Here is a 14,340-nt window from a genome sequence, read left to right on the forward strand (position 1 = left end):
GTGGTGGGAGTTTATCTGCATTGTCTCAAGAACACCTCTCTTGTTCCAGGACACTCACCAGCTAAAACTACTTAAGACGTTAGAAGGTCACGCGTACGGGGTCTCCTACATTGCCTGGAGTCCAGATGACAACTACCTTGTTGCCTGTGGCCCAGATGATTGTTCTGAGCTTTGGCTCTGGAATGTACAAGTAAGTGGTGGCTAAGAATGAGAAAGCAAATTTTGTGGTCAGCCTGCTGCTTTTGTTTCAATATCTAAATACTGCAGGCGTGAAGTGACTGCTGCAAACTCGTGCCAAGGTGGGAATGTAAATTGCTGTCCTCCTCTCAGTTTGAAAAAATAATTATGGCAGCCTGCAAATGCTCTTTGCACTTTGGACGGAACTGAAATTGGAGTTCAAGTGTCTGGGATTGTGCAGCAATTCTGGTGTGTGTGGTTGCTATAATTTCTGAGAAGGGATGGCATAAATGAATAGGATGTCAGAGAGCTCCTGAAGAGAAGGACAGCAAATGGATCAAGAGAAGCAGAGGGCATTATCATTGAAGGGAATTGTCCATTGATTATTTTTAAAAGTAGCAGAAATAAAAGATGCAAACTATTTTACTTCATGTAACCCTCCCAGTGATGTTAGTGAAAGAGGCTTCTATTTATGATTTCAGAACTTCATCTTTCCATCAGGCACTTGGGCACTTTGCCATTCCCTCTGTGAATTTGAAAATCACTTTTTGCTGTTGAATTTTATGGGCACTTGAGTTGACATAAAAGCTTCCCTTGCCTCAGTTGAGAGCTGCATAAACTTCCTTGTGCTGTCTTGGACTCTGAACTAATTTAGTTTCCTAAAACAAAAACACTCCCTTTCTTCACCCTTGGAACACTTTTCTTCTGTTTAATTGACTAAATTGGCTCAGTGAAGAGCACTAGTGACAATGCCACTCATTGGTGTTCTGTCTTGTGAAACGGTGGCTTTATACACTAGGCATGAAAGCTAAAATTTGGCATGGAGAACTTCAGCTCAAGGAGGAAAACATTCTAACTACTGTTATATTCCTAACTTCTTACTATAATGTAAAACTGTCACCTCTTTTCTTCTAATCTCTCCCTGCCTCCTTTCTTTCAGTGTTTTGGGTTTTTTTTTCATTTAATAGTGCTTGTCACTCTCTCGGCTTGTTCATGTAATTTCTTTTCATTCCACTCAAAATCTTTTAATTCCCTAACACACCAACTATTCCATCTCTCTTGATTTGAGAGACAAATTGTTCCAAATCAAGTCCAGATTTGCTGGATATGCTAAAGTAGTTCTGTCTTTTCATTGCATTATTCATAAATGTGCGTTGCTTTTTAATAAACCTGTTGAAATAGATACACTCCCAAACACTATTCTTGTCAGATAAAATTACCAGTGCCTTTTTGGGAAAGGGTTCTGGTATAAGGCCCTGCTGCCTTTGTTTATTTTCCAGACTGGGGAGCTGAGGACAAAGATGAGCCAGTCTCATGAAGACAGTTTAACAAGCGTGGCCTGGAATCCTGATGGGAAGCGTTTTGTAACGGGAGGGCAGCGTGGACAGTTCTATCAGTGTGTAAGTTCTCTCCATCTGTCCCTTTGAAAGCAAATAAGAAATTAAAGTTTGTTCGATGCATTTCAGGTTTTGTGTGTGTGTGTACACTAAAGCTTCTGATCCTTTGTAATTCAAAGAAGCAATACATTAATGCAAGTATTTCAGCAGCACTTTTGTATGGAACAGTTTGAAGGGTTTGAGCATCTTTGGTCTGCCTCAAGGAGGATTTGTGGTCTGGATTTTTTTTTTTTTCTTAGCTGCTTCAGAAGAAAACCACTAATAAAAATCAGTACCTTTGTCCACAAGTGTTTTTATTCCACAGAATTGTGACTACATCTTCCTTAGTTTTTGCATGCTGTCTTTGCTTAGTGAAAACAGAAATGTGAAACCCTCATTACTTGACTAATATTGATTTGGGGTGGTGGTCCACAGTTTCACCATATTCTTGATTATTTTTTCAACTCGTTCCCAGAACAATAATGTAGTTTGCAGACCTCACTGTGGAGGTCAGCTCAGTGATGGGGTGCAGGTGGCACTTGTCGTGCATGAGGAAACAAGTGACAGAAGGGCTTCTCTGCTGTCCAGAGCAGACTCCTACAAAAGCCCTTGTTTAAGACAACCAACTCCTAATTGACTAAGCCCTCCCTTGTAAAGGGTAAGATTGCATTCTGTAGTAATAGTCTGAATAGAAAGTGAAAAATATTTTTATTTGTGTCACAGCTTCTCAGAAACCTGAGACTAATGATTTAATGTGGTTTTTTGGTTTTTTTTTTTCTTCCTTCTGCTCAGGATTTAGATGGTAATCTGCTTGACTCCTGGGAAGGGGTGAGAGTACAATGCCTTTGGTGCTTGAGTGATGGGAAAACTGTTCTAGCGTCAGACACACACCAGCGAATTCGGGGTTATAACTTCGAGGATCTCACAGACAGGAACATGTAACTACCTCTTTTTTTTTTTTTTTTTTTTTTTTTCTGAATTCCTGCTTCTTAGTGTGAGAGGAAAATTGAGGGAGGGTGTATGGAACAGGATGGGAAACGATGTTTTCAATATTAAAAGATGAGACAAGAATTAGTGAGCAAGTTTCAGCAAGCAGCATGAGATCAAGTATTAGAAATACTTTCCTAAGCACTAGAATAGGTTTCTGGTGATGTTTTGCAATTTTTATCATCATGACTACTTGTAGTCCTCTCAATTCTTGGCATATTTTAGTATATTCTGCCTTGAATGTAGGAGTTGAGGTCCAAAGTCCATTTTGGTCTTGGTGTTTGGCCTAAGTATAAACAAGTATTGCAGACCTGGCTTGTATTGGTGTATAGAGTCATGCCTAATTTTAGATTTGGAACTGCTTTTCCCTAATAATACTGCAGAGACAGGACATGCCTGTTGCCTGGTGTTGCATCGTTATCTGGTTATCTTGACTCTCATGTCTTATCATTTCAGAGTACAAGAGGATCACCCTATTATGTCGTTTACTATTTCAAAAAATGGCCGTTTAGCTTTGTTAAATGTAGCAACTCAGGTGAGTTGGGGATGCTGAAAGGAAATTAAAATAAACTTGCTTGCAACTGCTGCCTGGTTTTAAATATTTAGATGCGAGTTGGAATGTTTGATATTAACTAGTTGTATGTCGTGTAATATGAAGGCCTTAATATTCATAAATATAGCATGGAATTCTCTAACAAGAATTCTTATTCTTGAGACCTGATTTTATTTTTCTTTTTAGACTGATTTATATCAGGAAATGCATACTATTAAATATTTGGAAATGGAAAATAAAAAATTTGGAAATGTTTTCTATTTGGAAATACTTACTATTAAATATTATTATCTGGCTGCTGATTGAGAAGCCAGGTACAGCAAGAACCATGGCACTTTACATGTCTGGGGGCATAGATTTTGTGTATCTATTTCTGCTTTTAAAACATTGGGTAAGAATAAAGCTTTTAGAGTGGAAGTTGAGTTTAATAATTTGATACATCTTTACTCTTTTCACCTACTAACGACCAAAGCTGGCTCTAAAGTAGTGCACTTCCATGTGTAATTTTTTTCATTGTTCAGAGGAATGCCATTAATAATATTTAATGATAAAATGACGTTCTTTATATTTCTTATTTCCAGGGAGTTCACTTATGGGACTTACAAGACAGAGTTTTAGTGAGAAAGTATCAAGGTGTTACACAAGGATTTTACACAATTCACTCATGTTTTGGAGGTCATAATGAAGACTTCATTGCGAGTGGCAGTGAAGGTAACACCATTCTCCTTTGCAGAAAACTGGGGCACTATATCCTTCCTATACCTTCATCTTATAGATGACAGTTGCTAACAACAACATTATAAAAGCAAACCAACTGGCTCATGAAATAAATTTGAGGTGTGCTGAGGTTGTGGCATACTTCAAGAAGTAATTGTGGGCTGGCATAAAGAATCTTCTGAGAGGATGGCAGAGGTAGAACGCATTAATTACTCTTTTGTGTTCCTCCTCTAAAGCAAAAGCATCTGCACAGTTTTAATTAGAAGTGGGTGGGGTGTTCTTGAGGATTTTTCTTTTTGTGGTATGATATTTAGACTTCTGGTTTGAATAAAATTTACTTCTGGGGAATAACAGCTTCATTTGCCTGTTGAAGATACAGGTGTGGTGAGGTTATTTTGATTTCAGTAGAATCATTTTAATTACAGACAGCGTAGCCTCAAATTAGGCAGTTGTTGACGTAGTCTGGTAGAGCTTCTTAGTGATTAAAGACTGTGGTACGTTTTTATTCAGCTGTCTGTGGCAAGAGTAGAAATTTGTTAAAGGCTTATGTGTTGAATTGATTCAGTTCTGTCACTGGTGTAGTGCCATAACCTGCCACGGAGGTCACTTAAAATTCACGCTTATGCAGGGCTAAGAATTTACACTTGTAATATGTAAACAAATTACTGTGAGTACTGTGTAACTCACAGTTCTTAGGAAACAAGGTTGGCAAAGGCATTTCCTACCATCTGTTTTTGGAAAATACAAAATATGTCTAAAATAAAACCGAGTTTCACCCTCTAGCTATATCTAGTGGAATATGACTGAAGGACAGCACCTCCAGTCCTCCAATCCACTGTGAATCTCTTTTCATGGTTGGACAAGCTTCTTGGTTTGAGACCTGAGTGCCTGAAAGTTCAGGATTTGCTTAGACATAACTATGTGGCTGTGTAGGTGTAGATACTGTCGTGCACCAGTCTTTTTTCCCCCAGGTTACTGGCTTTCTGTTGTCTTCATTGTTTAAAAACCACTGTAGTTGAACCTGATGTTACAGATTTCAACTGTCTGCAGCTGTCATCTTTTTGTAAATGTGGCTACTGAGACTATTTTAAAAAAACAAGCAAACAGTAATAACAGGTCACATTCTCATAGCTGGCTTTAAAAAGTAGTTGATCACGTTGTCATTACCCCTTAAAACATCAGCTGGGTAGGGGTTTTCCTAACAATTGCATCCATAGGAAGAAAAAAAGAGAGGTCTCTGTCTCGGGGGGAATTGACTGCTGCCTTAATGTAGCTATCTTGTTTTTTCCAAACCAAAGTACTGCTTTGTCTTAAGGCTTTGGTTATCTGACAGAGCAGAGGCTTGTGTGTGTCCTGTGTGAATTGTGTTGTTTGGTGAATGGCATGGATGCCATTGAAATCCTGAGTGGAATGGCAGCACAGCCAGAGCATTTGCATCAACACAAGCACATGTGAAGGTGGTACCTTCAAATGATCTGGTTCAGCACAAGACAAGGGAGTTAACATATGGGGAAAAGCCATGAGGGCTTTCTAGCAGGGAGGTCAGCAGTGTTTTATAAGGGGCTGAGAGGAGGAATAGAGGAAGATTGGTTTGTTTGCTGAGCCTTCACAGTGACAGCTATGTCAAACCTTTCAGACAGATCAAAATGCTTTCATTTGATTGCTAGATCCCAATACTAGGCTTTTGTGTAATACTAGCCATACGTACTTGTCCAGTTTATGTAGCTCTCTTTGGACTATTCCACAGGCATTCCTAGACAGGTAAACCCACAGACTTGTTACAAGCTGTTGGTCTACAGCTGGAACAGCTCCCCACTTCTCCCCACCCCCCATTTTATTCTTAAATATGGTTGGTTATAAAGAATGACTCTTCTCTAAACATTGCAGTAGAGTATCTAACCAGTTCCCTATTTTATATTTAGCATGCCGCTAGAAGTAATTAAAAGCTTGCCATCACAAAATAGGATGTCTAGGGTTTCTTTGCATCTACTTTAATATGTACAAATTGATATCTTTAAATACCACACAATAATTGGTTGTCAAAGACAGTAATAGCTCACAATTTGAGCCATTAAGCTTTGCCCTTCCTCACTTGCTCTGTTTGCACTTTCACTGGAGTGTTACAGATTTTTAGTATTAAGATGTTTTTCATAAACTGTAGAGCTGTGATCTTATCTGGTACTCAACAACAGGAGGTGGTTAAAATTATTCGTAGTACTCATGACTTTAATTTGAAAATACAGTTATTTGAGGGGGGAAAAAAGATCTGCAAGTCTTCCTTTTGAGTAAGATTACAGCTCCATACCTGTAATAAAAGAGCAGTTTAGTTTCTCTTTTTAGCTTTGTATTGTCTTATTTGCATTGCAGTCAAATGTTTTTCTTCAAATACCAAATGTAGTAGACTTGCAGGTGTTAAAAAAGAATGTGTCCCTTAATGGAAGGGCTTTGCCTGCGTTCTTTTGATCACTTTTAAACGAAGGATTTTGTTAGTGCTGTTCTGCACCGGGCACTCGGGTTTTTGACGTGGGTTTCAATGAGAGCTGTTGGTTTCACGGGTGGCTGTGTGCAGAGCAGTGCAGCTGACGCTGCTCTCGGTGTGTTTGGCGCAGATCACAAGGTGTACATCTGGCACAAGCGCAGCGAGCTGCCCATCGCGGAGCTGACGGGGCACACGCGCACCGTGAACTGCGTCAGCTGGAACCCGCAGGTCCCGGCCATGATGGCCAGCGCCTCCGACGACGGCACCGTTAGGATATGGGGACCAGCGCCTTTCGTAGACAACCAGGATATTGAAGGTAAAGTAAATGACTCACTGAAAAATCAGTCACTGCTTTCTTTGGGTTTTTTTCTGGTGTGTGACTGTTGGTTTTTATCTGAGTTACTCATTTTGTGACACAACCAGTATTTCCGACATTATTCTGATGTGGCCCTATAGGATACTGTGGTGTCTCAAAGACCTTGAGGTTATATTAACTTATTTATTTAGACTCCATAAAAACTTTGCTTTCAATGCTTAGGTTTAGTAATGTACAATGTTATTAAAATTTAAACAGTGCATTCTAACCGCATTGTAAATTGAGTAATGGTATCGTAATGCTTACAAAAGGAATTTCCAATGTCTAGAGAGAGTGTAAAGTTTTACTGGAGAAAATCTGTACAAAATTGAATCTTTACTAACCATCAGTAACCATATGTGTCCAGGGGAGACAGAGACAATGCTCATTCTTTTTGCTGCCAAAATGCACCCAGGTGTTCCCAGCCCTTCTTGCCTCCCCCAAGATTGTTAAAGGAGGTGACCGCTTGGGAGTTGTTGTGCATTTTATATGCTTCTGTCGTTACATATTCAACCTTGCAGTAAGAATTCACAGGGGACATTAAAATGATATCTAGTATATCCTGTTGCCACAGGACCTCATGGATGTGACTTCAGGGGGAACCTGGGCAAAGTAATGAAAGAGAAATCCATTAAGTGCTGGTAGATAAGTAAACACCTCTAGTTCAGAATGTCCCTTAGGTAAAAATGGCTGAATGTTGGAAGGCTATTAGGAGGAAGAATTGCCTCCTCTCCCTGCTCCAGTGCTTTGATACATCTGCTTCTAGTCTTGGACTAGGTGGACCAGCCTGGCTAATCTGTAGCACCCGGAATGCCCCCATAAGGAGTCAGAGCCTGTCCTCCAGCTGGTTTTACTCATGGCTTTGTTGTTTGGTTTTCTCCAGTGAGCTGCTTGCTCACTCTTTCTTAGTTCCTCCAGAAAATGAACCAGTAAGTGCCATCCAAACCAAACAAACCGCAAATGGATTTCTCACAGCAGTGCTTTGGCAAGAGGTGTGGGTGCATGGAATAATACCTAACACTTAGGAATCCTAAATGGGTGACAAGACAGCTCTGTAATTAGCACACTCCCCATGAACTTGTATGTTAACGTGTGTTACTTCTTTTTGGACCAGATGCTTTTTGAGTACCCACACCTAACATGCTAAAATAATTTCGAGATTGTTATGAATAATTTTACCTAAAATAAGTAATTTTAAGCATGGAGTTTAGCTACAGTATAAGACCCATTAACTAGTGCATGTTCAGTTAAAATTTATGTAAATACACTGTATTAATTAACTTATGATAGAAATATGAACTGTTGCTAAGATCTTCAAGCTGTGATTTCTTTCTTTCTCTCTGTTTTTGTTTTTGCTCAGAGGAATGCAGTAGCATGGATAGTTGATGGCGAATTTGGAGCAGACGACTTCAGTTTAACTTAATTAGTCGTATTTTAAATGGCTTGGGATTTGGTGCAAACAAACATGATTGATAGCTGGACAGACATGCTCGTCATGAAAAAGAACCATTTCTGAAGCCCGGTTGGGGCCAAACATTTGCCACCTTTGCTTCATAGTAACCAGTCGAGATGAAGCACGTCTTTAGAACTTTGTTGGACACCGTGTTGAAATTACCCCCCCATCGGTTGTGAAGAACTGTGCTACATTCAGGCTAACCATTGAACTCAGTATATATATTTTTCCCTCCTGCCTTTTTGTCTGGCAGGCTACTGTTCTTGTTGCTCTTCTGTGTAATGAAGTTTAAATGCTTGTTTGGAACACTTTATTTAACAGTTTAGAAGGCTTGATAGAAAGAGTGCTTTAGTCTGAAGAGTATACATTGGATAGGAAAGTATTTCCTTCTCTTGTTTCTCAAGTCTCTCTCCGCCTTACTTAGCTTGAGATCTTTGCAGCTTGGTTCATGGATTCTAGCCTTGCCCGTTGCGCAGTATATCTATCAATTGAGAGGATAAACCAATGAACTATGTCAAAAGCACTCTCAGTATCACATTTGACAAAAAGTTTTGTACTTTTCACATAGCTCGTTGCCCTGCAAAGGGGTTAACAGCACAATTTTTTAAAAATAAATTATTTATAGGATTAAAATGACTTCATTTGTATACATTTGGAATTAAAACAATGCAAGAAGTGTCGTGAAACACGGTATCACTGATGCTTTTCTGGAGTGTCCTGAGACCCAATCAAAAGCAGTGGCTGGAAGGAGATTAATGTAGGCAGTAAAGCTTGTTTTAGATGGAGGAATTCACTATCCATCTTAACAGATAAACTGTATTAGTTAGGAAAAAAAAGCATTCAGACTACACCACCAGTCTAAGAGTTGAAACAAGAAGAGGTCTTTTTGGTTTTTTTTAATTACATAAATATATGCAACAATGCTGGTGTAAAAGGTAGACTACACTTTGAGGGAAGAATGTGTTGAAAGAGTCCTTTCTTCACAAAGTCAACACTTTGTATAAGTAATTTACATACAAATCATAATTAAACACTTGTATTATGATGGAAATTTTTTTCTTTATTTGATAAATAAGGGTGGGCAGATTTTTAAACTGAGAATATACTTTTAAGTTTGCAGATAAAAATGCCTCTCCCAGACCTTATTGCAAGCTGGGGCCGTGAATATCCTGACACATCTAGGAGTAGTTCCACTAATGTCCCGTGTTAAAGAAAAACAAAGACATTTATAGTTTAAATATTTATTTTTTTTTTTTAATGTAAGCAGATGGCCTGGCATCTCTGCTTCTGCACTACACACAAATCCATTATGGGATGGCACTGGATTCCCTTTTGCCACCTTGGGTGGAAAGGTAGTGTTGGTACTGCTGCAAAGTAAAGAAGGAGCAGGGAAGGGCATGCCACCAGGAGTCATGTGAGCAGGAGTGTGGACTTCATCCTTTCACGAGATAATGATTTAGTGTCCTTATTAGTCACGTGTAGAAGAAGGGTGGGGGAAGGTGTGCTGGAATTCCTGGGAAGAGACGTGTAGCCACTATGATGAATGGGAGTGTGGTGTTTCCCACAAAAACAAAGGTTAGCAGGTTCGATTTTTATTTTTTCTTTTAGATTCCAGCCATGTGTGTATATCTTGCCTTGTGTGCAAACTAAACATGAGCTAAGATTCTGATACTGTGGTTGAGACCAGCCCTGAATCTGACATATGAGTCTTCTAATACCTCCAAAACCAGGTAGGGACTTAATGTTCAGCCTTAAAACTAAGGTGAATGCTTTCATAGCAATTACTGTTTCATAGCACTGAGAATAAATGTCTGATCTTAAGATTATATATCAGTTCCTTCTTCCTTTAATCAGTTCTGAAGGAAGCTCTTTATTTCCCTTCCTAGTTCAAACAGTGGAAGATGAGTGAGGCCTGTGGCCTTAATGTTGCAGGAAAACAGACAAGTTCCCATGGTCAAATTCGAGTATGCTAAACCTTGGGGTTTAAGGAAAAATTAATTACCTAAATTGTAAAATACTTCTACAGTTCACTGTTTACATGTTCAAAACATGGTATAATTCATAAGCAGTGCCAGCATATGAATCTTTGGAAGTTACTCTAGTGTTGTGTTACTCTGGAATTTAACGTTTTCAAACCTAACTTTGTTTAGGGAGAATAAGGAGAATAATGGTTTTGATGTCTCTTAATGTCTCATACAGTGATCTGTCACTACATACTCATGGAAATAAAGTGGGAACTTCAGGCAGGTGGTGAAGGCTGGATCAAATCTCAAGTGTAGATTTCAATTCTCTTATGCACTTCAGGTATTTCTAATGTGGTGGCCATAACTAACCAGAGTGAGACTGGTACAGCTGGGGGGTGTGTGGGCTGATGCCTGCTTTCTATGGCAGTGCAATTAGGAATTTAAACATAGGACCTCTGCCAAAACACTGCCCATCTCTTCTGGACTTGGTTTATCCCTCTGAAGGACACTTGAGGTATTTAGAAGCTGAGTTAGGGAGAAGCATGTGTGGGATGTCCCTCCCTTAGTGTCCTGGTGCAGCCATGCCATGTAAAGACAAGTTCCAAGCAGGTGGCACTGCTTCCAGAGTGTCTCAGTGACAGCCTGTTTGCATCTCGTGGGCCATGAGCAGGCAGGACAGAAAGGTGAGATTAATCTACATTTTGCCACACTACTCAGTCCAACAGCAGCTGCCATTAGAGATGTAGCAATGAGTACCATCCCAACCTGGAGATGAAAAAGCAACCTAAACTATTTCCAACAAATTGCATATTCACACTATGTGGATTGAAAAGTACCAATACTTTTTGTGCATAGCTGATAAAATGAGACCAGGGTGGGGTGGGGGGGAAACCCAAATCAGTTTGCTCATTTGCAACACATTTGTTTCCATGTGCTTAAAAATGTTCATAGGCTGGAGTGTAAGGCTGGAACAAGTACACACCCACAATAAATTACTGTATTTCCAGTCAGCAGGCCCATGGTTTTGGAGAGGAAAATACTGTAAGTGTGTACTCATTTTGTAACTTCCTCTGGTCACCTGTTGGCTTCAAGTATTCACAGTAGCCCCAGGTTATTATCAAGGCAGATCTCAAAAAAAAAAAAAAAAAAAAAGTTGAAGCATTTTATTATCTAAATGTTCTTTAGCTGTTCAGGTAAGTAATTTTGAAGGCACAATGGAACACAAAAGGGAAAATGGTAGCTCTGTTCATGTTTTGGAGGGGAGGGAAATTGGGGAAATGACACCTTTTGTTTTTAAATTCCCTCTGTCTTTTCTAAAGTTCTCCAACTTTAAAGTTAACTTCTCTTTATGATTGGAGCAAAGATGCAAGCTAGAAATCTGCCCAGATCTTGCCAGTTACTTCTCAACTTGGCTTCAACCAGGTAATGTTTAATAAAACTGTCTGCTGTTGGGAGTTGGTGTCTAGTTGTGTATTTTTACACTGCTAAGTGATACTCCCACCCAAAATCAGTTGTAAAGGCTTCCTTAGCAGGAAGCCAGGACTTGTACAATTAGTTGTAGCTCGAGGGGATATGTTGTAGATCCAAATGGGGAGGGAGGTAGAGAAAAAAGAATGGACATAAAAAGCAGGATTTACTGACCAACAGACTACTGTAACTCAAGGGGGAGGAGGAAAAATGCACTTTCAATAGTTTGTCCATATTTTTAGCTACAAAATACACTTGTATCTAATTTCTTTTTGAGACGACTATTAAGAGGAACACCCATCCCATAAATGGCTAATCCTCCTTTTGCCCTCCTCCTGTCTTTTCCACATTGGCTTGAGTCTATTTTCAGCTGCCATACTTGATTTTTGAAAACTGCTACTTTTGACAATGTTTAGAAAGCAAAACCATTAACTATGACACTTTTTTTAAACAGGGTGGACTTAATTGAAGTATGCAGTGTTGAACTACTGCTGCAGTAGCTGCCTCTAGTTGAAATAAACTGTAGCCAAGTTTTCTGTCTATTCATCCAGATAATCTGGATTCAGTAAAACATCTGTGAGAGTGTTCCTCCCAGCTGGTATGAGTGTGTGTGTGCATGTGTTCCATGAACAGACAGAGAACCAAATGTTCTAGGTACTTGTCATGTTTTATTGCATACTTTAAGTCGTGTGTATGTGAAGTGTCCTTTGACCAGAAGGTTTTGGTTAATATCAGTATATTTTTATAAATTTGAAATTCATTGTGCCCCATCTTTTTTCATAAACATTTTTTCATTCTTAGGGTATACGTGCTAGATTTGAAACTTAACATTTTTAGGCACAGATGGAAAAAGTTATTGGCTCCTTGAAAACATATGGGACAAAATGGATCCTCAAAGCATGTATGTACTTACAAACCAAGCTGTAGAGATCAAGAAAAGAACTTTATTGTTGATCTCAAGATTTCTAAATTGTCAAGATTTATATGGAGTTGTGGTGGAACTAGTTAACACTTAGAGCTTTTGGTATGTAATGACTATTTGCTATGGACTGATATTAAATGTTTCAAAGGATTGCGTTCTTAAACTTTCTGGATTTTTGTTACTCTCCTCAGATATTATTAAGTAGTTAAAAATTTCTTTGCTATATTACATTAAAAACATAAGAACTTTGGGTCTCGTATTTATTTTCACTTGTTTTACTAATTATTTTAAGAACACCGTTTTAACTTTTTTATTTTATAAATGTGTAGTATTTTAAACATATCTTTAAAAATTGTTCAATTGGAACTACATTAACTTCTGATTTGTTTTTATTAGGAATTTTTAAAAAAACACACTTTTTCCATGTTGGTGCACAGCACTTAACAGAAATGTTTGTATTCCTTTTCTTTCAATTCAATAAACAATAAATAACTGGAATGAATAGTTCTTAGTTTTCCTAACTTCACTTATATGACTGACTTGGATGTTAATTTCTTGATCATTAATTGTAGATTTCTGCCATAGTATTTCACTTCCTTGCTAGGAAAATTAATTTGTGGCAGTGTAGCTGCAGCTGCACAGTCACTCAGTGCTGTGTTCAGGTTCTCCAGGCTCTGCTGTCTGGCTCTAATCCACCTCACCCTTGTGTTTGTGCTGCACTTTAGCACTTGACTTGCCCATGTCCCAGGCTGTGCTTATCTCACTTGCTCAACATCTGCTCCCTTTGAGACTCTGTGAAATACATCATTCCTTAATGCTGCAGCTGGCTTAAATACCAGTCTGGTTGCTGTGCTGTAGGTGATCTGTGAGTTGTATGGGGTTTTTTTTTGATACTTCATAGCAAGAAGGTGCTCCTAAAGTATTTGGATCTCCTGCCTTTGTGTTCCCTCCAACTGATCCCGTGTTCTTGTCCCTGCTTCCTGGGCGTGAAACCAGAACCTCATTTTTGTCCTGCATTTTTATTCAGCTCTAGCTTATGTTGTGTTAAAAGGTTGTGCCTGAATTTCCACTCCCTGTAGCTTTTCCAAACTCAAACCTTTTGCTGATGTGCCTTCCATATTTTGAATTCTTTTAACTTATGTATTGATTAGAAGTCTTCACTCCCTCTAGTAGCACCTCCGTATTTAGCTCTGTTCTCTCCCTTACAGTTTAGGCAGTACACGCCAGGTAATTATGGCTTAAATGCAGCTGCCAAGAGAAGGGACGTGCCTTATTCCTCTGCCTGTCCTCCTTTGTGCCACTTCCCTCGGCTACTGGTATTTGCAGGAGGGTTCTTGAGTTGCAGGCCCACTTCAGCCATAAATTATTCACACAGCAGATGAAGGAAGTTACTAACAACCCCAGCCAAAAAAGCTGTGCTTCATCTGCCATCCTGTCTGCCTTTAATAGGTCAGAAGAGTGCAAGAGAAACAGGTACATGAATTCTATGGGCCTATGACCTTTCAGCCTTTGTAAGATTTAAGTCCTGTGGATTTGAGGTTTGTTTTTGTTTTCTAATGTGTTTTTTGGTTTTTGTTTTTAAAAATAATTCAGATTATTTCAAAGAAATTCCAAAAGGAACCTGAAAGTAGATGTGCTTTTCTTACTTAGCTTAAATCCAAACTCTGCCTGAGGAGAGCCCTTCCTTACTTGTCCCATGCTCTCTGTGCTGCCTGCTCACCTCCCTGCGTGTCTTCCACGTGCCAAGGCTGTCACCTCATCCCAAAAGGATGGCAGGGCCAGTTGTCTCCTCACTTTAAAAGATCTATAATGCTCTGAAGGGTAACCACTGAGGCTTGCATGCCTGTGTTCCTGCCAAATATAAGTGGTGAATGTGCTGATAACTGCGTG

At 39.2% G+C, this 14,340-nt stretch overlaps 1 protein-coding gene across 1 annotated transcript in view; it reads left to right on the forward strand.

Annotated features, from left to right (window-relative positions):
- The window catches only part of WDR26 (WD repeat domain 26), a 27,678-nt gene extending 18,948 nt beyond the window's left edge, over positions 1-8,730 (forward strand). The window contains exons 8-14 of the mRNA XM_014877401.2: positions 50-190; positions 1,458-1,577; positions 2,346-2,491; positions 2,997-3,075; positions 3,675-3,804; positions 6,420-6,605; positions 8,005-8,730. Of these exons, the coding sequence (XP_014732887.2) occupies positions 50-190; positions 1,458-1,577; positions 2,346-2,491; positions 2,997-3,075; positions 3,675-3,804; positions 6,420-6,605; positions 8,005-8,030 (828 nt within the window). The 3' untranslated portion in view covers positions 8,031-8,730. The remainder of the gene's footprint in view (positions 1-49; positions 191-1,457; positions 1,578-2,345; positions 2,492-2,996; positions 3,076-3,674; positions 3,805-6,419; positions 6,606-8,004) is intronic.
- The last annotated feature ends 5,610 nt before the right edge of the window (positions 8,731-14,340 follow it).

This window comes from Sturnus vulgaris, chromosome 3 (assembly GCF_052056855.1).
Source record: "Sturnus vulgaris isolate bStuVul1 chromosome 3, bStuVul1.hap1, whole genome shotgun sequence".
In the NCBI taxonomy this organism is placed as follows: Eukaryota; Metazoa; Chordata; class Aves; order Passeriformes; family Sturnidae; genus Sturnus; species Sturnus vulgaris.